General features: G+C 54.0%; 1 protein-coding gene across 7 annotated transcripts in view; it reads right to left on the bottom strand.

Moving 5' to 3' along the window:
• Arhgef10l (Rho guanine nucleotide exchange factor 10 like) overlaps positions 1-23,425 on the bottom strand; it is a 123,147-nt gene that overhangs the window by 46,918 nt on the left and 52,804 nt on the right. For 3 of the 7 annotated variants that reach the window (XM_041652425.1, XM_041652424.1, XM_041652426.1), the window contains exons 7-18: positions 22,364-22,533; positions 17,622-17,738; positions 14,758-14,866; positions 11,769-11,875; positions 11,374-11,451; positions 10,257-10,436; positions 9,208-9,324; positions 8,937-9,029; positions 7,341-7,514; positions 3,225-3,370; positions 1,040-1,054; positions 620-801 (exon numbers count right to left, since the gene is read on the bottom strand). In XM_041652425.1, the coding sequence (XP_041508359.1) occupies positions 620-801; positions 1,040-1,054; positions 3,225-3,370; positions 7,341-7,514; positions 8,937-9,029; positions 9,208-9,324; positions 10,257-10,436; positions 11,374-11,451; positions 11,769-11,875; positions 14,758-14,866; positions 17,622-17,738; positions 22,364-22,533 (1,488 nt within the window). The remainder of the gene's footprint in view (positions 1-619; positions 802-1,039; positions 1,055-3,224; positions 3,371-7,340; positions 7,515-8,936; positions 9,030-9,207; positions 9,325-10,256; positions 10,437-11,373; positions 11,452-11,768; positions 11,876-14,757; positions 14,867-17,621; positions 17,739-22,363; positions 22,534-23,425) is intronic. The other 4 variants (XM_041652427.1, XM_041652428.1, XM_041652430.1 and 1 more) reach the window with 4 other exon arrangements.

Genomic DNA, 23,425 nt, shown 5'->3' with positions numbered 1-23,425 from the left:
ACTACAAACATATACTCCATCTGAAATAAACTCAGGGGAAGGTACAGGGGGACTCAGGGGACAAAGGAGAAAAGCAGTCAGAGGCCACTGCAGGACAGATGCACAGTGACGGTGACCAATGTGCAAGCAGAGAGCAGATAGGGAGATGCGACCAGGCAGGAGGCTCTGGCTTCTAAGTTGTTCCCGTCTTCCAAGAGTCTGAGAACTTGGGTTAGGATGGGGAGACATGGGCCCAGGAAAGGACAGACAGACCTGAGTTCCCTAGCACCCCTGGAGATCAGGGGTAAGAGGAGTATCTCTAGTCCCTCAACCTACCAGGAGGCACAGAGGGAACAAACAGAAGGCCCCTGTCCCAAGGTCCCACGGGAGGCAATTGTCAATTCACACCTGGCCCCTGTCGCTGTGTGAGCTGGGCGTGAGGGACCCTAGCACCAGGTGGGGAACGTGTGTAGGGTGTGCAGCAGCAATGAGACCACAAGGGCATGCCTGTGCCTGTGAAGCCACAGGTCTGCACTGAGGTACAACAGCAAGACCCTCCAGGCCCAGCCCCACCTGTTTATGGTTCCTGGCCCAGGTTATAAGCTTAACATGCGAGGGGCAGCAGCCAGGCAGTACTCACTCTGAGCCTGCCCCGCAGCCGTGGCCTTCTTGGCACCCGCATGCTGGATGAGCAGATTGTCCTTGTCGTAGGCCCCGCCATCCTGACCCACCTCCACGACCTGCACCTGGGGCAGCGCTGTGTTCCACTTCACCACATACTTGGGCCCCAGAGGCACCAGGCTGCTGATCTCTAGCTGGCCCCTGCGGGATGGAAGAAGAGCACTGGAGAACCTGCAGCAGCCCAGCCCAGAGGCAAATACAGCTCCAGCTCCCAGCACCTCAGCTTAGCCAGGCTCCAGACAGCCCAAGCAATGAGACCTCAGGCCCAATCCAAGCCAGGCCACACAGTGCAGGGAACCCACACCAAGGCATTGCACCAGGATACCCAGGCCCAGAACCAGCGTCACATGCCTGAGTCCCCGAGCCACAAGCTACCTACCTGTGGTTGGAGGGCCTGGGGAAAAGACAAGAAGGTTAGATGTTACTGGATGGCTCGTTCTTGTGAGGCTGAGGACTCTGGGGACAAGCCACCAGCCTGGGCAGCAGGCATGGGGACAGTTTAGGTCAGGTGTACACAGAGGAGAACCACACAGAAAGCCTCCATTGGGCTCAGATAGCCAGCCATCTCTTGGACTCTGCCGGCCACTGCCCCAGTGGTTTCAGGCTTTCAGGAGACTGCTATTCAGCAAAGCTCAGTGACTCAGCCAAATTTGCAAACTAGTGTCCCCAAACTTGAATGCTATCACCCCATTCTTCACACATGCTCAACGCTGAACAACGCAAGACTGGGAAGGGTGGCAGTCTGGTCCTGGCCCTGTTGGATGTCTGGACATAGTGGGACTTCAGATTCCTAGTACCTAGGATTGGCGAGATGGCTCAGTGGATGAATATACTTGCTACCAGGCCTGGTGATCTGAGTTTGATCCCCATAATCCAGACAGTGGGAGGAATGAAAACTAACTCCCAAAGTTGTACTCTGGTCTCTCTCTCTCTCCCTCTCCACACACACACACACACACACACACACACACACACACACACGTTAGAGGTGAATGAATGAATGAATAAGTGGGTGAGTGAACACCCACATCATCTGTGACAGAGTCTTCCTTGCCAAGTCTCCCACCAGGCCAGAAGCAGGGAACCAGCACAGAGAAGGCTCCATATATAGCTGATGGGCGAGCAGATGGAAGGACAAGATGACAGTGGGCGGATGAGCCTGACAGTCCTGCTTACTCCCCTCCCAGGACCCGGGATCTATACCCACAAGGCTCCCCAAATCCATTCTGTGACCATGAACAGAAATGTACAAGCCGATGATGGATGAAGAGTATAAATAAAACTCTGGGCACACACACATATGTATACATGTGCACGCAAACATGCACAGACACACACATGCACATGAACACACACACAGATGCACGCATGTACACGAACACATACACAGACACACACACAGATGCATGCATGCACACAAATGCACAAACACTCATACACACACACACACACACACACACGACACTGTGAGTGCCCAAGCTGGAAGGTGGGAGAGCTGGCCTGGGTTGACAGTCATTCTCCACTTTCTGGCCTGCCTCTAACTAATAGCTGGATCAGGCTATATCCCAGGCTCTTAAAGTATCAGGTTTTGAAAGCAGAGATTCTCCCAGGATCCTGCTGAAAAGGTCAGAGCATGAATTCTAAGAGTGCAATGGAGAATAGTCTCCACCCCTTACACCTACAGGGCCACACAAAGGACACCTGTGAGCGCCCCTGCTGGATAAGGGGGAGGATGCAGAGCACAGGCCCCAGCTCCTAGCTCTCACAGCCTGAGGCAATGTGGCCCCATATGTTACATCACCCAAACAGTCAAGTGAGCCAGAGGTCTTGACATTTGTGTGGACTCCTGTGCCAGCCAAACGTGAGGTTCCAGCAGCTCAACACAGCCACAGGCCACGTTCCTCCCACTAGCCCAGTTCCTGCTCTCCGGCTAAACCCAGAGCCCAGTTCTGGGTGTTTCTATAGCCTCCCATGGGATGGGAACCATGTTCCTAGAGGCAGAAACTGCCCTGGGCTCTGGGGAAGGAGGGGTACAAACAGGAACCCTATGTGTGCTAAAATATCAGGGATCTGGGGTAGACTCTTCAATTCCAAGGTTGCAGGCTCATCCTCTAAGAGGGGAGTCTATAGCACACGGACCTACTAAGAGTGGAGTCTATAGCACATCGACCTACTAAGAGTGGAGTCTGTAGGACACAGACTTCCTAAGATCAGATTCTTAGCACACAGACCTACTAAGAGCTGAGTCTGTAGCACACGGACCTACTAAGAGTGGAATCTGTAGCACATGGACCTATTAAGAGCTGAGTCTGTAGCACACAGACATACTAAGAGCAGGATCAATGGCACACAGCCCTGGGCTAAGAATGACAAGGAGTCTGGGGTCAGAGGATGCCCCCTGACTAGCCCAAATCCTTTTGCAGTTAGGGGCCAAGGAGAAAGCAGGGTGTGAGGGAGGTGAGAGGAAGGCGAAGTATCTGATACCTCATCAGGGCAGGGGCTGGGGAGAGAGTAGACCACAAAGGTCCCCTGGAAAGGGGTCCCCACCCCCTCCAGGCTCTTACTTGAAGTTGATGTTGGCACAGACCAGCATGTCATTGAGAAGGAAGACCCTGCGCTCCTTGGACTTGATCAGCTGCCCACGGTCTCCATACACGGTCTCCGTCAGAGTCTCACACAGAAGCAGCTGCCGCTGGCCAGAGGTTAACAGCTGGAGAAGGGTCAGAGAAAGTCAATACCCGTGTCACAATCTCGAATGCCAGCTGGGGTGGGGGCGGGGCCGTGAGGTCCAGGCCAGTCTGGATCATGCAGTGAGACCTCTCAGAAACAGCAGAAGGCCTGGGAAGTGGCTCAGCTGGCAGAGTGCTTGCCTTGAATGCACAAAGTCCTGGGTTCCAATCCCAGTGCCACATAAAGCAAGAGCGATGGCACACACTATAATCCCAGTGCCACATACAGCAAGAGCGATGGCACACACTATAATCCCAGTGCCCCATACAGCAAGAGCGATGGCACACACTATAATCCCAGTGCCCCATAAAGCAAGAGCGATGGCACACACTATAATCCCAGCCCTTGGAAGGTGAAGGCAGGCAGAGCACAAGTTCAAGGCCAGCCCCAGCTACGTAGGGACTCTGAGGATGGCCTGGGCTAGAGATCCTGTACACAAAGAGAAGCAAAGGGGGCAACTGGGAGAGGAAAAGGATGACCCAGAGTCAGCACCTGTCGGGAGACAGCAAAATACCCCAGAGAGAGCAGGCCAGGACACACATTGGGTTCTCTGCTTCAGGGAGACTCTGAGAGCCTGATGAGCCACCCTTGCCAGAGCAGAGCTCAGCAGCCTGTTTTTTGGGTGAGCTGGCTTCTGCCATCAACCCCATATATTATGATCCCATAACCACCTTCACCAAATATACAGGCTCAAAAGTGACCAACACCATCTCTGAGCAGCTCCTATGCTCCCCAGCTGGGCAGTCACAGGACATTTCAGTCAGAACCTCGGTTTCTTCAGAACCTCCACTGATCAGATCACACAAGTAATGAGTATGGTATCTATGGAGTCAAGTAATACACAAAGCCACAATGCAAGGCAGACGCGGGCTCAAAGGTTAGCACAAATTTCAAGGCCACAGCAGAGCACATTAAACAGGTCCAGGACCTTACTGTGTGGGCCCCAGGAAGGCGCAGGACACCCTGCATTAGGTATGCAGTGGGTACCCACTGAGGACCCTGTGTCTGTGCTACTGTTCAAGACCATCTTTGTCATGGGGAGACACAGCTTTCTGGGGACATGTGACCTGGAAGGAGCCCCAAGGCTTCCCTGTGATCTGCTGAACTGTGTTGATCCACATCATTCCTTGCAGGGCCCAGATCTGCTGGTCAACAATGCCTGCTCTAAGGAGACCAAAGACTCTCAGACCCCAAGACCCAATCAAGCCCACCCCACTACAATGGGACTCCCAAACCATCCAGAGTCCCTCTGAGAGATATCTTTTTCCCTGTGGAGTTTTTAAGTAGGTCGGGCAGGATCCAATGAAATCTGTTTGGAGTAGGATGACTCCAGCTGTCTTGGTCCCAGTCTCTCTCTGCTGGGCTCCTTTGAAGAGGACCCTGCTTCACAGAGCACCCCTCAAGTGAATGCACAAACTAGGGTCCTAGTGGCACAGACATTGCTGTGTGGTCACTGTGGGACCCAGAAACAATCCACACATACTTAATCAATCAGCTCAGCAGCCCTAAGGTATAGAAATCGATTCTAGAAGTGGGCAGCACCCATAGCATCCCCCACAGTCCCCACGCAGGATGGAGCCCCGCTGCGTTGCCCCCACTGTATTGTGTGGCAGTGCCAATAGGAGTGGGAGTGGTCCCACTATTCCCACCTTACAGAAGTCCCAAAATCACTGGAGTCCCCGCCATTGCTATGTCCCTACTTCTCCACACAGTGTCTATAAGCAAGGCACACACAGCTCAAGACAACACAACTCGGGCAGCTGCAGTTGCCAGGACCTAGGCTGGGAAGAGGAAAGTCCCTTGGGCTGCAGGCTGGTGGTCCTGTCCCTTATGCAGCTTAAAAAGGAAAATGAAAACCATTGCACCCGCACCCCTCTGGAGGTTCCTGAGTCGGCTGTTTCTAAACAGCTCGTGGGTCTGTTTCTGCCACTCCCGGTTTCATTTCCACTTCTCTCCGGATGACAGCCAGAGGACGGCTACTGATCAGATGCTCAACTGCCCCAGATTGTCCAAAGAGTCCCCTCGATGGGGTGGCTATTGGGAGAGTGGGGGGACACGGTACGCAGCTGATACCCTCTCCACATCCGCACCCATACCTGCCCAGGTCACCCCTTACTCAGTGAAGGGGAAGCCAAGCCTTGGATCACTCATCCTCTATCCCTGACAGCAAATGGGTCGCGCTGACCGCCTCCTGCTCTATCTAGGTGTTGGGGTGGAGGTGGGGGGGCAGTGGAAGAGAGCAGACGGCTCTTCCCAGGGCAGTACCAACAGGCTTCTCTCCTGCCAGACACTGATGCAGGAAGACGCCTCTCCAGCACAAAGGCCCGGAGCTTCAGGAGCTCATGCCTTCCCTACAAAACAGCGGGCTTGGGGCATGGGGCGTCAGCACTGTCCGGAGTACAGGAGGAACGATCCCTGGGAAAACCACCCTGTGCAATCCTGAGTGGGAAGCCCCCTCCCCCTCCTTTCTCCTTGCCACACATTGCAGATCCTGGGCTCCCAGGCAGGTGAAGCAAACCAGATGCCTTCAAGCCAACACGTGCCCTTAGTGAGAACAGAAGTGGGCAACCACCCTCAGGTGAAGGGAGCCCCACAGGTTAGGTGCTGAGCCAGCTCTTCCAGCCCTTAAGGAAAGTTCCTCAAATCTGAGGTTGATGGCATGTCCCAATTTTTAAATGTTGCCAATGACTTCCACTTTCTTAAAAGAACAATGTGGGCCCAAACTGGCCTGCAGCCTACCTGTGACCTGGGCAGGACAACGCATGGCAGTGCCTGAAGCTCAGGCTGACCTAGCCCAGCCTGACTCCATGACCTGGTGAAAAACAGTAGACAAAGGCAGCTGCCCCAGCAGGGAGTTCTCCACACTGGCCAGCATGGTGACCGGAAGCGGCTGCTGTCTCCCAGGCCACCCTCCTGGACAGTGGGCATTCTCTCCACACTACTGAAATCCCCTTCCAGGAACAGGCTGCCACCAGCCTCAGCTCTGCCCTTGGGACTCCCCAGAACATTGAACGCTTCCTGTGACCTCACACCACACCACCTCTCTGGAAACAACCCTCTAGTAAGCTCTGGTGGGCCGCCTCACCCGCAGACCATCCCTGTCCACCTCCACCCTGCAGCCAGTGAGCGCGAAGGCAGATGTAGGCTCTCCAGGCCTTTGCAGGGGGCAGTGAGGGACGCACACCAAGGGACTCACACTCCACATGCACCAGGAAAGAGCAGAACTGCAATCTACAGCGGCCGACCGTGTCTTCTCGTCGGTATCCCTGGCTGCCCTAGAACTCCCTAATTAGCCCAGGCTAGTCTGAAACTCTGGCTCTTCCTACTCTGTCTCCTCTGTGTCCCACGTACTAAAGTCACAGGTGTTCACCAGCACACCTGCATTGAGCTGGGGTGTAGTTCAGTGGACAGAGCGCTTGCCTGGTACACATAAAACCCTAGATTCAATTCCCCAGCACTGCACAAACTGGGCATGATGTTCCATGCGTGTAATCCTATCACGGGAAATTAGAAGCAGGAGAATCCAAATTTCAAAGCCCTCCTCAGCTACAGAGTGAGTATGAGGCCAGCCTGGAATACATGAGACCCTGCCTCAAAAAAAAAAAAATCTGATTTAGATGGAGATTTTAGAATCTACTCACTTAACTAATGTACAGTTTCTGGTTTCTGGTAATGAGACTAAAGAACAAAACTCTCTTTTATCCTAAAATAGCATGAATCACAATGAATGTGCTATCAAGTGGCTCAAGCTCCCCTCCCTCAGAGAACACTGCCACCTAGCAAATGACAATAGGCAAGCTGCAAGAGCAACAGGCAAGGCAGGCGAGGCACCCCTGCACAGGGGACTGAAGGGCTGGGTGCATGCCCACCTTGTTGACATGGGTGACTGAGGGCTGGGTGCACACCCATCTTGTTAACACAGGGCACCGAAGGGCTGGGCACACACCCACCTTGTTGAGGCTGCTGCGGTCACTGACGCTCTTGGTCAGCTGCTGGATCTCGGCCACCTGGTCGGCCAGCCGCTTCTGTTCATTCAGCTTCTCAGCCAGTGTTTCCAGCTCTGTGAGGGCTAGCTGCAGCGACAGTCTGTCAGGGTGGCCTCTGGGAGTGTTCTTCAGCATGTCCTGCCAGGGCCAGAGAGAGCATGAAAAGGATATGACACACACAAGTGCACACACACACACACACATACAAAAACACACACACAGAAAGGCCCTCAGTTTCGAGTCAGAGCATCACCCTATGGTCTACATAGACCAGACCTGAAGGATGCAGCTTATCCTTGGGACCAAGGCATTGGATATGGAAAGCACAGGTTAAGGCCTAGTAAATAAAGACAAAATGACCGTGTGGCTTGTTCTGACAAAAAAGAGTCACCACTAGGCCTTGGGAAGAAGGGCATATGTGACCCACACTATAACAGGGCTGAATGCTGAGGACATGGCATCATCAGAGACAAACACTATGCAATGTCACTTCAAGGTGGCTTCTAGAATTATCAGATTTCAGGGCGAGAAAGCCGCTGATGGGAGGAGTGGCTGTCAGCAGCTAAGGAGATGGGAGAGGAGAATTATCGTTTACTGGGTCCAGCGTTTCAGTGAGGAGAGATGAGGGATTCCCACAGATGGGTGGCAGGGACACCTGCACAGTGGGAACATGCTGGATGCCACAGTCCTGTGCACTGAGAGGAGGCAGGCCAACAGCAACTGCCTCAGTGGAGAGTGGATACAGACTTCACAGACACTGTGCTCAGAGCCCAGAGCCCACACCCACAGCGCAGCAGCTCTGCAGATAGAGACGGAGATGCTACCAGGCCCTCAGCCTGGCCGCTGCCACCCTGTCTGAGGACTGACCGCAGGACCTTGCATGGGACTGAGGCTCCTTCAGGCTTCCTGGGTTTATGCTTAAGTGACACCTGACCAAGGTGAGGTCGGCGGACTGCTTGAGGAGTTCTGGAAGGCTAAGTCGTATCCCCTTCCTGCCTGAGCAAAGGTGTCAAACAGGCTGTGGAGCTGAAGAGGTGACCCAGCAGGTTAAAAGGCACTTGCCACCAAGCCTGGGGAGCCGAGTTCAACCCTTGGGACCCACAGGGAAGAACAGAACTGACTCCTGCAAGTTGTCCTCTGACCTCCACATGATCACTATAAACCCACACACACACACATACACACTCATGGGTTAGAGAGATGGCTCAGTGAATATGAGAGCTTCCAACTCTTGCAGAAGGCACAATTTCAATTTAACAACATCCATATCAGGTGGCTCAAAATTGCCTATAATTCTAGCACTACTGGATCCACTGCCCCAGCCTCCGAAGGTACCAGCATCACATACACATGCCCCCACACAGACACATCCATATACATAATCTAAACAAAGCAGATCTTTTTTTAAAAAAAAATGCTGCTGAGCACAACAGGCTGCCCTCTCGAAGTCGAGAAAGACAAAGCAAACCCCAAACCAGGAGTGGGCCCCAGATGAGTGCGAGCCACCTGACCTCCCTTCCCCCAGCCATCCTCTGACCCTCAGGGAGTCCCAGGCAGTACCTGGAGCAGGAGGATGAACTGTGGGAATCTCTGAACGGGTTTCACCATCAGCCCATAGAGGGTGACTCGGTCTGCACTGCACACCTGCCGCCGCTGTGGGAACAAGGCTGTGTCACTTGTCAGTCTCTGAGGGCATGGATCCAGTGGCAGGGTCCAGACCTAGTCTCCACCCTAGGACCCGCTCCCCGGGCTCCAGGACGAGGTCCCTTTCTCCTGAGGCACCTCCCCAAGTCCATCCCTTGTGAGTGAGGACTGCATGGCCCTAGGCTACCTTGAGGAACTCGAGGAATGCTGGCTTTGTGAGACAGGCCTTCTTGATGATGGACATGGCATTGGTGAAGTTGTTCACATAGTCGCTGTACACATCTAAGACCATGGACTTGGAGAACTGCAAGAAATGGAAGAGGAGCTGCATCAGCATAGCGGGGGAGGTAGCTGCACCCCCCCCACACACACACACCATGCTTCCGACACCCTGCACCCCCCCCCACACACACACACACACCATGCTTCCGAGACCCTGCTCAGGGAAGAAGGAGTCTTGGAGCTGGGAAGAAAGGCAACAGGAAACAGAGTTTTCCTACAGCAACTCAGAACCCACCCAAGAGAGAAGGCAGCCTAGGGCAGACGCTGCCTGGGCTCCATCTATTTCCTTTCCAAGGCCAAGAAATTGGGGAGATGCATCCACAGCTAAGCTACAGATGTCAGAGGTCAGCCAATCTCTCACCATAGTCCCCTGGACACACCCACCTGGGATGTTGCATCTAAGCTCTCTCAATACCATCCTGGCCACTAGTAGAAGCCAGAGGCTTACAACCCAGCAAAGCCGGCTTGACCCGCTCCCTCTCTGAAGTCTGAGGATTTCAGTTTGACAAGCAGGAATCCAGTACACCTCTCATTCCACAGGCATGGAATCTGAGCCCAGAGACATCCTAAGACTACTTGAGGTTGTAAAGCCAAACTGGAACCAGGACCCCAGGATCACAATATAGGCTCTTCCCCAAATTCTAAGGTTTCACCCTGGAGCTACAAATGCAACCTGGGCCAGCATGTGCAAGCCTCACTGATCATATGTGGAAGGCGTAGTAAGGAACCTGCACCAAGTCAGCGGGCGGCCAATGAGGTTAGTCTCCGGGCAACAATGCCACTATACTCTGGTTTCAACATTGTCTTGGCCTGGTACATCTCTTCTGGGACATCAAGGTGCAGGACTAGAGAGTGCAGGACACAATGACTGAGGGGCTCTGATATCATTGACTTTGACAAGGCAACCAGGTGGGGGCTGAGGCTCGACAGGCTAATCTAAGCAGAAACACCTACTGAGGCCACAAAGAGGTCCCCAATCTTCTCAGTGGAGTCCCACTCGGCCACGCGGGAAGACAGGGCGATCTGGAACATGGAGTGACAGTGGAGAATCTCCTTCACGCGGAAAAACACCACCTGACACTTGCGGACGCTCAGGGCCTTGGGTTCCATCTCCATCAGCGGGTTACGGTAATCCTGCCAGGACGGATGGGAGCGGGGATGACACCAGCTATCTTCAAGGCCACCTGAGACGAGGCAGGCTGAGAACTGAACAGACACCCACCCACCTGCCCAGTGGGGCCTTCCTGATGCGGGTAAAAGCATCCTGCCTTCTTCATGGATGTTTCTAGAAGGTTCTCCACGAATGTGGCATTTCTGCCCTAACTCCGTCACTTCACAATGCCAGACACACACACACACACACACACACACACACACCGGGAACTTCTATGTTAAGCTGGCTTGGGAGAAAGAGGATAATTTCTACACCATCTGTGTATGAGGACTCTGGGTAAGTGGCTCAGGACCAAGTCTGGCTAGTGGGGAAACTCAGAACCATCTGCGTGGCTGGGCAGTGGGGTCTCAGGTCAGCACAGTGCCCCGGACTCTCGAAGCTAGAGCTACACTCTCCAGTCACTTTGTATGATGCCTGGGCTCCTTCATATGGGTTCCAAATTGTTCCCACACCACCAGTTCCCCTCCCTGGTGGCCTTGTTCTGACATCCCTGAGGAGCCCAGGTCTTAGAGACCCAAACCAGACAAGGGTCCACAAACATGTCACTCCAATGTCTACTTAGTGTCCTCTGGGCATCCCAGTGTGAGGAAGAGGGGACATTCCCCTGCACCCATACTTTGAGGACTATCTGAATGGCCAGGAAGACACAGTCCCTTCCAGTTACAAAAGGGAACACACACCTTGACTCTTGTTTCAGAGACTCCCAGTTTCGCTTCAGAAAGCAGCTCTCGCTGCAAACCAAAGCCTTGGAAATCCCTGGCGTCCCCACTTGTCTCATTCCTCAGAAGCAGCAGGACTGGCTTTTAGCCCCTTTTCTAAAACTGCCACAGTCCCCCAAAGTTCTTTACAAAGTGACCCCCAGAGCCCCGCCCTCATCCCGGAGGCCCCGGGAGTCACCTGAAGTATCCGCTTCAGTGACTCCACATAGCTGCCCTCGCTCTGCACGATGGAGCCCAGGATGTGTCTCCGGACCACCTGCATGGACCACAGAGTCAGGAAGGGTGTGGGATCCAAGGAGCAGAAACAGTACCTGCTGTGTGAAGGGTCCCAAAGGCAAGGAGGGGAGCTGACAACAACAGGACCAAAGGGGATGGACTAAGAAACACACTTCTCTGGGGGTCATGGGGCTAGCGGGTCCTAAGCATCCCAAATTCTGGGATCTTACCATCTCCAGACCCACAGTATGGAACACACAGAGTCCAGTTCCCACTAAAGTCCCCTTCCCTCTCGTGGTCACTTCCCCTCAGGTGCTAACAGCAAGCAGGCTGGCAGCTGCCCAGCTTCCCACAGACCTGCTGAGGACTCAAGCCGTCCGGCATGGGGCCCAGCTCTGGGGCTGGAGGTTTGAAGTCTGTCACACCAACCTCCAAGAGCCCCATATCCTCCTCTTCCGAGTCACCTGGAAAGACAAATGGGAAGGTAGCGCAGTTCAGGTGGGGATGGCACACCCTGCTCAGGCTCCAGGAGATGAGAACCGTTTCAAATAGTCCCGGATCGCACCCGGGAACTGCTGCCCCTGAGTCAGTGGGTTAGCTCCAGCTCCCAGGCTCCCTATAATCCAAGGCTGCTCCCCCAGAGCCTGTGGTCGGGGGAGTGGGAGGGAGAGTTGGGGGATGAGAAAACAGCACCCCACAGGGCCACTGTCCCTGCTGAGACCTGCCCACTCTGCCTGCTCTAGCCTGGCATGGGCCAACCACTCGTGTCCCCATCTCTGGGCACTAAAAATAGTTTTCATCTGGATGCCAAAATGGGGGGGAAGAAAATACAGCCCAAGAAGAATCAACCCATCGGCTTTGCATTTCCATTTTAAAAAATACAAAGATACCCCAAAGGGAGCAAGCTCAGCTGGGTGTGACGAGGACTCCAGCCTACTGGGGCTGGGCTCAGCTGATGGCAAAGAGAGTTCCACAGAAACCCAAGGCCCTAAGGGAAAAAAGGAGGCCCAGTGGGATGCTGAAGGGTCCTCCTCCCAGGCTCTGACTCCCCCTCCATGAAAGGCTCAGGGCGACGAGTCCCTGCTATTCAAAGGCTCCAGTGCGTGTGGCAGCCACAGATAGCAGGAAGCGGGAGATAGAGAAAAAGAGAAGTGGTAGCCAGTCCAGTTGCCGGAGAAGCAGGACACCCAGTCAGGCCCTTACCTGAGCAGGACACAGAGGAGGAGGAGGAGGACGGACAGCGAATGACAGCGTGGGGGTGAGGGTGGGGGTGGTGAAGGCCCTCCTGCCTGGCCCACATACTGCCTCGGGCATCACCACGCACCCACCCCAGTCGCCGTGTCCTAGGCTTCCTCTTCCCCCACGAGCTGCTGGGTAACATTCTTGGCCTGTGATCTGAGCCGCCCGGCTATTAATAACGCCTCTGGGGGAGGGTCATTTTAGGCCCAGAGCTAGTGGGCGGAGTGGAGAGTGTGTCCCAGAAACAGTCCCCAGTCACCCGGCCTGTCTACTCCTTTATAGTAGCCAGCGTCCCCCAAAGGTAGAGGAGGCATGGGGTGATCAGCTTAGCCAGTGTTTAGGTGTCACCTCTACGAAAACTGTAAGGCCAGAGAGACTGACGGAACCCAAGGCAGTGTGATGCTATGCTGGCACCAAATGCCACCAAGGCTGACAGTCACCAAGAACAATGCCTGCTGTGCCGGACTCTTTCTGTGTGCACTATGGCCATCCTCTCCTTGGCCTCAGGAGACAGGAATCACTATTAGCCCCATTGCGTGAAGGAGGAAACTGAAGCACAGGACGGCCAAAATGCACAATTTCCAAGGCACTGTGGGTTCTCTTTGGCTCGGAGCCATGTTCCCTCAAAGTGCCAGTCCATATGTGAGGCCAGCAGAAGGCCCTCCCCGGATGCGGCCTCCTCCCACCCAAGGTCTGGCACCCTCAGGGTTCTGCCCAGACATCACTGACCATTAACCTACTGTCCTACATCTTTGTCCCCTTGTCCTCTTATCTGTTGTCCCCAAAGATGCAACACATCACAGGGGCTGGGTCTTGCTGGGAACCTTGTGAGGGCTCCAGTCTGGACATTATCTGGAAGAGGGAATCAGTGCTTTGGTGGGCATCAAAAGCAAGAGATGGAGACCTGAGTAGGGCCTATGGAACTGGGGAATCTTGGAAGAGTGGCCAGGACAGAGAGAAAAACCAAGACAATGGCGGGACAGGCAGATAGTGGGCAAAAGAACCCTCAACTCCTGCCAGGAGCAGATCCCAGGCAATGCCTTGGGCTGGCAGGTGCAGGAGGCCTGTGCAAGCCAGGAAAGCCCAGGCAGCTGAGATGTGAGTAGCAAAAGGGCTCCACAGGACCCTCTCCACCTGCGTCACTTCCCCAAACAACCCTTCCCCAGCTACCCGCATGACTCACCCCAGATGCTGAAATGCCACCTCATCAGAGGGTGCAGGCTTCAGTACACGCCATAGAGCCCTTCCTCTGCTCCCTCCCCCACCCCCAGTTCTGTTTTTCTCCCAGAGTGCCTATCGTGACTAGACAGTATATTACCTATTTGCTCACACTTAAGCCTCCCATCACCCTGACCAGAGCATTGGCACTGCGGGAATCCAGGGAGAAGTCACAGCCATTCCATTCACAGCTGTATCCTGGGACGATGGGTTAATATCCATAGTAGTACACAGTAAATAATTGTAGAATGAGTGAATGGTCAAATGATCAAATCCAACCTTGGGACACTTCTGTCTAAAACCCTGGTGACTCTCTGCTGTCCTGAAGGGCAAACGCCCAGGCCAGGCCCATAGAGCCACACTGACCTGGCCCTGACCTCTCACCCCAACCTCCTCTATCACCCCCATGCCCTCAGGAAAGTCTATGACTTGTACCTGTCCCCTCGTCTGTAAGCGAGGCACCCAGCAGACACGCCATAAATGTCGACCCAAGCCCATCTCCACACTCCCCCCGAGAACCTGAAAGACTAGAGTCCGTCTGAACCATCATTTCCCACTGCATCTGGAGCCCCTGGAAGAAATTCTGGTAGGTTCACTGAGGACAGTGTTGAGTAGGTATTCAATAAGTAGTGGTGAAAGGAAGATGGGCAAAGAACATTCTAGATAAAGCCAGATGAACCAGGAGGCAGGAGAGTGACAGCCGTGGCCACACACTGAAGGGAAGCCACATGGCTCACAGAAGAAGCTGGCCACACCGGTCAAAGGTGTGGGAAGCAAGCTGAGACTGACCCCAACATTTAGGGTTCAGTTTGAAAGAGGCCAGGCACCAGCCACGTCACACCCAGAATGCACCACCCCCAGCACACTGCCGAGTGCTACCCCTGCTCACCAAGAACATCTTTCCTATGCAGAAAGGAGACTTTACGCATGACGGCCATCCGTGTCTTCTCCAGCCCATCTCGGGTCCCGCTCTTGGCAGCCTTCATGAGCTGGGTCATCTGAGCAAAGGCAGAGGGGGAATCATCAGAGCCGGGGACCCCTGCCTTCAAGGGACCTCAGTTCAGACATCATAACCAGCCAGCCCAATTCCATCTATTCTGGATGGGTGAGCAGCAGAGGCCAGGGGTGGCAGGGAGGGAGATGAGCTCATGCTCCAAGGTCCCTCTGTGGGCAGGAGAGGGCCTGACCTCTACCCTCTACTTAAGGGGGTGATAGGATGGGCAAGAGCCAGGTCTGGGTTCTAACCCCAGCTCTGACACTCCCCAGCAAGTAGACATCTCTCTGAAGCCCAGACAGAAGCATACAAGCCACGGTTTCAGGTGAGCAGAGACTGAACAGGCCAGCTCTGGGAAGGTCCCTGAGGACTGACCTCCTCCCTGCTGAGCCAGGTAAGGAGGCCCCGATCCTCATCCCCCAACAGGCAAGTTTGAGTCTCAGCCCACAGGGATGGAAAACTGGGGCCACAGGATGCAGAAGCCACACGCCGGTGCTGCCAATTAAGCAAGCCAAGCAGGCCTTGCCACCGGTGAGAGGACAGCAACATGCTCATAGTGGGAAGCAGACACCCTGCCACTAGGACCCAGACCTGAGGGGAAAACTGCTGCCCCCTTGCTCTGCCCCTGCCCCAACACTTTCAACACCGCCAGCATTTGTGATCAGAGTGTTCCACAAGAGTGGTGCATCTGCACTGCCCAATATGGGGCCCACGTGGCACTAATGGGCACTCTGAACATGCCGTGTTCAGAGAACTGGAAATCTCAATTCCATTTCATCTTACTTTCAATGGGAGAGCTACACAGCCACGCCGTGGATGTTCCAGGAAACCCCCTCCTTTCTCAGGCTCTGATGAAGAGGAAGGTGAAAATCTGGAAGTGAGGGTTCCCCTGGATTCACTGGCCTTGCCCCTGCCTCTGGCAGCTCTTTGGCTCCCAACTGAAGGGCTATACCCTTCTCATCACGGGGTCTGAGTGAAGACAGACAGAGCCTGGGGGAGGCAGGATCAGAGTCTGGTGGGGCTTAAAGCCTGAGGGACAGGCTGAGACTAGGGGGGCTGAGAGCCTGGGGGACTGAGAGCCTGGAGGCTGGGTTGAGAGGCTGGGCGGGGGGCAAAGAGCCTGGGGACTGAAAGCCTGGGGGTAAGCTGAGAGCCTTGGGGGAGGCTGAGAGCCTAGGGGGCACTGAGAGTCTGGGGGGATGAAAGCCTGGGGGGCTAAGAGCCTGGGACATGGAGCCTGGGGAGCTGAGAGTCGGGGGGGGGGGGGGGCAGTGAGCTGAAACTATTGGGAACCAACAGAGAGCAAAGGCTTTTTAGGAACAAGACTGGCTTTTGGGAAACAGGAGAAAGAGGAAGTGGATCCTCACCCCTTGCTGTATCGATAGCTAGAATTTTTGGTCTCTTGGTAGGAAGGGTCATAAGCACCTCTGAAAATCTAATGGGGTCGGGGAATAAACATCAACCTCAGAAACTGCACGGGTGTACCTCTCTTCTGGGGCACATCCAACTCTGGGGGTTATTACCTAGATGGAACCATCAATGGAACTATCTTCAGAAGCCTTGTGTGGCCTTGGGGGAATCACCAGAACCCTTTCTACTTGGCATTTTTCTGAACAGAGACGAGCAGCAGGTGGACAACCCAGAAGGCTCCTTGAGTTGGTCTGGCATATGCAGCCTTCCATACAGCGCAAGGTGGGACAGAGGGACGAATGTTCTACCCTCTGTAGGCTCCTAGCTCCTCTCCTTGCTCCCTTCTTGGCTCACGACCTTCAGGGGTATCTGCTGGGGTCTCTCCCCATTCTCTTGCTGCCCCTGGCTCTGCTGCAGTGGGCAGAATTGTAGGATTGGCAGCATTCGGACCCTGCCATGCTCAGACTGGAGCCCAGCTCTGCTGCTGACTGCAGGGGTGACTCTCAGCCACTATCTGTTCTCCGGGCACTAAATGATGGTGGAAGGACAGCCATCCCCGGGTGCCACAGGGACTTTACAGTTACAGTGGCTGCCATCACTAAGCTTATAAAGCCAAGTATCATCAAGTACCTTAATGGCCTCCTCATCCAGTCCCCATATCTACCCTGGGGCTGCTACTACTTATGGCAGAGAAATGGAGACTCCGAAGCCAAGGGGTCCATCTGCTCAGGGTCACTCTCTGTAAGCAGTGAGGCTGCGATTGAACCCAAATCCACAGGGTTCCACGGCCCATGCTGTGTGCTGCTCAGTTAAGACCATCTACTGCTGCCAAAAGCATCACCCAGAAGTCTAGTTTTCTGAGGCAGTGCAAGCTGGTCTTGAATTCCCAATCCTCCTGCCTCAGCTTCCCAAGTACTGGGATTGAAGGCATATGGCTTCCAGGTCTGGCTAGGACTCTGCGATTTTTTTAAAGGAGAACCCCAGGTCATTCTAGGGGCTCTTAGGTTTGAAACGCCACTGGGTATTCTTGTGGTTCATTGGCATCTCTCTGGCAGTATGGGGTGGGGCGCGCGGTCTAGGCAAGCACCAGGAAGTTGAAGAAATAGCTAGCTCATGGCTTGGCCTTCCTGCAGTGCAAATATGAGGTACAGCCAGGTGACAAGAATCAAGGGAGGACTCCCCAGGCTCATACCCACCCTCCTTGATGGCCCAGCAGAAAGACCCTCTAGGGCCAGGAGAGAGGGACAGGCAGACAGTACCTTACAATCGCACTGGGCCAGGAGAGAGGGACAGGCAGACAGTACCTTACAATCGCACTGGGCCAGGAGAGAGGGACAGGCAGACAGTACCTTACAATCGCACTTGAGCTTCAACTCCTGCATGTCTCTCCCCCCAACTCTCAAAGCCAAGATGTCTCTCTTAGTCCTGACGTATCTCTCCTTTAGCCTAGTCAGGTCTGGAGAAAGCTGGGGCCAGAAGCGGCCAGGCAGAAGGAGAGCAGGCGAGAAGAGCAGGCGGGAAGCGAGGAGACAAAAAACACAGACAACAGGGGAAAAGGAGACTCAGGTCACATGGCAGACGGACAACTGGGGCAGGCAGATGGGATAGCAGTCTGGGTGCGGCTGGCTGGAACCTGCACCTCCAGATCCAGCCCAGCATGCCAGGCAGCTGAAGCTCTCTGCTGTGGGACTCCCAGCTGCTGGGCAGCAGAGTGGGGAGGGAAGTGACCTCAGGCCTCCCTCTCATGGCAAAAGGGAAATGATACTTGGATGATATTGACTATGTCTTCTCCTCACCCCAGGCCTGACAATGGGGCTTCTAACATGGAAGGCTGACAAGGGATGGATGGGCTGAATGACAGGGTGGGGACAATGAACAGGTATGTGAACAAAGGGATGAGTGATTAAAAGAAGATTGCTGGACAGATGAATGGACAACATAGACAGATGGATTGATGGATGTGTGCAAGGACTCAAGGGTGGGTGGGGTGGGTGGATGGATGGATGGATGAGTGGATGGATGATGCATGGATGCATGGATGGATGGATGCATGGATGGATGAGTGGATGGATGGATGGATGGATGAGTGGATGCATGGATAGGTGGAAGGATGGATGGATGATAGATGGATGGATGCATGCATGCATGAATGAGTGGATGAATGATGCATGGATGGATGGATGGATGGATGGATGGATGAGTGGATGGATGGATGAGTGGATGGATGGATGAGTGGATGGATGGATGAGTGGATGGATGAATGGATGGATGGGCAGGCAAACAAATGGATAGGTGAGCAATTGGCTATATTTGGTTGGGTAACTATAGCTGGGCAAACAGATGATGGAGCGAAGGCTGGATGTCCAGAGGCACTGCTGAACTGATAAATACTTACCAACTGGTTCACAGGGGTACAAGCCCTGTGTCTCGGTGTCTCCACAGTATGAAACTCCCAACCCTGACCAGCCATACTCTACCAAAGTAGAACCATTGAACACTGATTTGTAATGTAGACAAGCTAGTCCAAGCTCACCCCAACATTCCACTGGAGGAAAAGGCGAGTGGGTGGAAGAAAAGGAAAGGAGAAAAGAAAGGAGGGAGAAAGGGAGGGAGGGAGGGAGGTTGGGAGGGAGGGAGGGAGGGAGGGAGGGAGGGGCCACGACATGGAAGCATGAATGGGGGGTGACTGATTAAACTGCTATCTGGAGAATGGCCAGATGAGAAAACAGACATTTAAATATACGGCCTGTGTGAGCCACGAGGGCATCTGATGAAGCACACAGACGGCAGAGACACGGTACACTTCTGGACAGACAGACTAGCAGAAAGATGGAGCGGGGACTCTGCAGGAAGGTGGGCATACATGTCAGTCTTGGCTTCCCACTTACAAGCCAGGAACGTCTCTGGACCTCTCTGAAGTTGCAGTTTTCTTGCTGGTGAAGTGACCATGAGACGCTCTGGACATCTAGCTCCATAGATGGCCAAGAGCATTACTGAATGTCCCATGGAAAGCCCGGAGTTTAGTAATGGTCCCAAGCAGGAGTCACTAGCATCTCATCTCTTAACAAGTCCTCTGCATTTACTAAATGAATGGATCAATGGATGGAGGCGGGATGAATGGATGGCAGACAGACAGATGAAGAAGGTCCTCTTACCCATATATGAAGCTGAGTCCTGGCCTTGTCATTCACTGGCTGTGTAACCCCAACCACCTAACCTCTCTGTGTCACCTAACCTCTCTGAGCCTCACTCCTATACGTGAAACTCCTGCTGTCAGCAACTCTGACAGCTCACTCCCAGCACACTGGGCTCTGTCTTGAGCCTTGTTCAGTGACAGCCTGAAACCATCAAGCCCCTTGGCCTTCTGGTCCCTTACCTCTCTGAGCACCAAGAGAATAAGGAAGCATTAAGATCCAAGGTCACTGGCTGAACTGAGCCCAATGAGACAGAGGCGAGAGTGAGCCCACCCTTCCCAGACTGCCCTAGCTGGGTCACAGTGATTGGTTACAAAGAGGTCACAGGCAGAGAGAGAGAGAGGGTCTCACAGCAACCCACCTCATGCCCAGCAAACCCTGGTTGCCAATAGAATGGTCACTTAGAGACCAACAAAGCTCAAGGTAGCTGCCCACACCTGGGTCAGGCACTTCTAAGAAGGTCCCTTTATAGACACTTTGGTCACTGTTTTGGGCTAGACTTGATTGGCCTAGGCATCTAAAGGAAGGAGTCCACTGGCTAGCTTGTTGCTGGGGCTCCAGTCAGACTCCAAGGACAAGATGAAAACTTCCACAAACGCCTGCCACCCGGAGCCTTGCAGCGCACACAGCACATGCACAAGCAGCAATGGCCTTGAAGCACAGTGGCTGCAGTGGCAGGCTGAGAGCAGGGACCGCAGCAGCCCAGGAGAGTGAAGCCCCACGGGCAGCGCTTGGCAGCATCCCTAGGCAGAGAGGAGAAGCCACACACACCCTCACATTTCCCTAAGAACCAGCCATTAGGGAGCATGCAGGCCTTAGCAGATGGATAGAGAAAAGGCCCTCCTGTTAAAAGTCCCTAAAACTGCACTATAAGCTCAGTCCCGCACTCCTTGAAGTTGTATAGATCCCTTATACAGCCTAGGACCAGAGGGCTAAAAAGGCAGACTCTGAGTTAGCATCCCTGGGAGCAGACTCCAAGCATCTGTGACTTCAACCAGCTCCCATCAGGACTCTGAAGCCATACAAGGCTAACGCCTGCTGTTGGGTAGCACGTCTGTCATTTTCAACCTCCCGCCTTCAGAGATTCCTTTGATTCCCCTCAGATCTGCATCAAGAAGGCAGGAGTGAACGAGGCGGTGGTGGTGCACATCTTTAATCCCTACACTAGGAAGGCAGAGGCAGGCAAATCTCTAAGTTCGTGGCCAGACTGGTCTACAGAGTGAGTTCCGGAACAGCCAGGGCTACACAGAAAAACCCTGTCTCAAAAACCCAGAGGAGGGGGAGATAGGAGTGGCCCTGGGTGATAAGGAAGGGCCACAGGATGCCCAAGGCACAAGAGTCACCACCCAGAGCCAGACATCTCTATGGAGAGGTGACTCAGGGAATTGGGGTGAGGGCAGGGGGGCTGTGGTGCAGTGCCTCTTCTCTAAGGGAACATATGCTCATCCCTTCAGAAAACAGGAAATAATCGCAGGCCAGCTTGGGCTGCCTCTCCAGCCCACAGGCATCAGGGTCATCTCCTCAGGCCTCAAGAGTCCTGCCCCCAACTCTCACCTGGCCTTACAAGCCCTCAGCCTTATCCCATTGGTCTCCCAAATGCTGGGCAGGACCCATTCATATCAACGGAAAGGCATCTTTTTCTTTTTTTTTTTAACATAGGTTCTCATGTAGCCCAGGCTGGCCTCAAACTTCATAAACAATGGATGACAAACTTGAACTTCTGATCCTCCTGCCTTCACCAGCCTAGCGCTGGCATTGTAGGTGAACGCCACCACACTCGGTTTATTAGGTGCTGGGGGGGGAGGGGAACCTTAAGCACTCTAACAGCTAACCCGCACCCCAAGTCCTTGTCATCAGTCTTAACAAACTACGTCATACACAGCATCTCCTCCTAGACCATAAAGGTCCACCAAGCCTGGGTCTTCCTGGACCCATACTGTCCCGTATGACCTAGGATGATGGCCTGATACACAGTAGGGTCTTAAGAGCTCTGCTTTGTGGTCAATGAGCTAAGCTACTTCCTATGGCCTCTCCTGAGAAGTCTAGGGTACAGACAGTTGGGCGTGCTCAACACAAGGCTGAATAAAAGCTTTCTGGACTGTTCTGGTCAGCACTCCTCTCCTGGGAATACCTGAAACTTAGGAACAGGCAGGTAAGAATACTGTAAACCTTCCCGGGAAGTCTGTGAAGTCGGCTGGAGCTAGTCACAATTCCCAGCCAGTCTGGGCCCCCCCCCCACCCCCCTGTCTAACGGGAATCCACCAGTAGTCTCCAGTCAGGCGGGACCCTTAAGCTTCACCCACTGAATCTCAGTATCAGCATGGAACATGAGAGGAGTAAAAACAGCTCAGGAGAGGAAGAACCAGATCTCCATCCCCAGCGGCTCCTCGTGAAACAGACAGGAGAAAGGCAGATAGCCAGAAAGCAAATGCCAGGCTAGAGCAGCTCTGATGTTCTCTGTTCACACACCCCGTCACCTGTCCACTCCCCAGGGCAGATGGTACTGTGTGGGTCTGAGGATGGACCTGGTAGGGCAGGAAAGCCAATGACCAATGAGCTAGTGACCAACTCTAATCATTTGGGTGGGCTTCATGGACCACTGTTTAGAAAAATTCTGAAGACCAGTCTAAGCCCATGAACATCAAGATAAACTAACCTAGGCTGCATTGAAATGCAGGAGACAGGGGAGTACCTGCCTCCATTCCAGCCAACAGGATCTCAGGTCACTTCCTGACTTGGGATGAACCAGGCCTCTTGATGATCATTGACCAGATATTGTTGGAAAGCAATGGTGCCCAGATGGGGGGTCTAGTGCCCAGCTCTCACCACCCACATCCCTTCCTGAAGGAGTCTGGGTGCCCGCCCAGACCTTGAGAGATACCCCCCAGGCTCCTCACCTTGGGCTGGAAGGACCCCCGGTGCTTAGTGGGCTCTGCCTCCGGTTTGACCTCTTCCCCAGAGTCCTCACTGTAGCTCTCAAACTCACTGGAGCTCCAGCCTAGGTCCTCAGCCTCACGTGGTGCTCCGGCACGGTGCACATCCTCGTAAAGTAGGCCCCGTTCTGCTCCTGCCAGCCAGGGACAATCTGGTGAGCCGGAGACCCCAGCTACCCAGATCCGGAACCCCAGCCACCCAGATCCGGAACCCAGGCAGGTAAATGCCCGACAAGGAAGGCTCCTTAATCCTCTCTTAACATGGCACCCCTCTGAGTGCAGGGTGTTCACTACTTGGCATTTTTCCCAGTGAGAGAGGAAACCTCAGAGTCAAGTCTAACTGTAACCCTAGTGTGCTCCTGGGTGACTGGAGACTTCTAAAGCATCAATGGGAAGACACAGGAAGGGGCTGGACTTCCTTAAGGCTGTATCCCTCCCGTGTAGTCCATGTGGTCTGCAAGGGTCCAGGAGGGGGCGCAGCTGGCCAAGAGTCCAGGAGGAACCCTCGCTTTCAAAGACCACAGGACATGCCTTAGCTGGAGGAGTGGGAACAATGAGTTGAGTGTCCTGTCTCTAGAGGTGCGGGACCCAACTGGGCACTCATGTGAGCGCATGTGTGTTGCCTCAGGAACTGTTCATCTTGCTTTTAGAACATGAATCTATCACGAGGACCTGAGGTTTGCCAATTCGTCTAAATTGGCTAACCAGCAAGCCCAAGGGGGCTACCTCTGCCTCCCTAGCTGTGGGATCACACCATGCCCAGCCTTTTTGCATGGATTCTGGGGATCAAACTTAACCCCGCCTGCTTGGTAGGGAGCACTTTACCTCCACTCATGGGGAAGTTATTTTTAAGCCAAGATGTTAGTGACTACATCTCCAGGACAGAGCTGCAGGCCACCCTGGCTGTGACCTTGAGAAGGTGTGGCTGGGCTTGCTATTTCTGCATTGGCTACCCCCACAGCTATTGCCTGAAGAGATAGACCCTAAATCCTGGGGATGCCTAGAAAAAGACAACGTGACACCTGA

Source organism: Microtus oregoni, unplaced genomic scaffold (genome assembly GCF_018167655.1).
Source record: "Microtus oregoni isolate MIOR12 unplaced genomic scaffold, Mior012 000005F_ref0000423, whole genome shotgun sequence".
Classification (NCBI taxonomy): domain Eukaryota; kingdom Metazoa; phylum Chordata; class Mammalia; order Rodentia; family Cricetidae; genus Microtus; species Microtus oregoni.
Note: the sequence above shows the minus strand (reverse complement) of the source record. Positions and strands in the feature narration are given on the sequence as shown.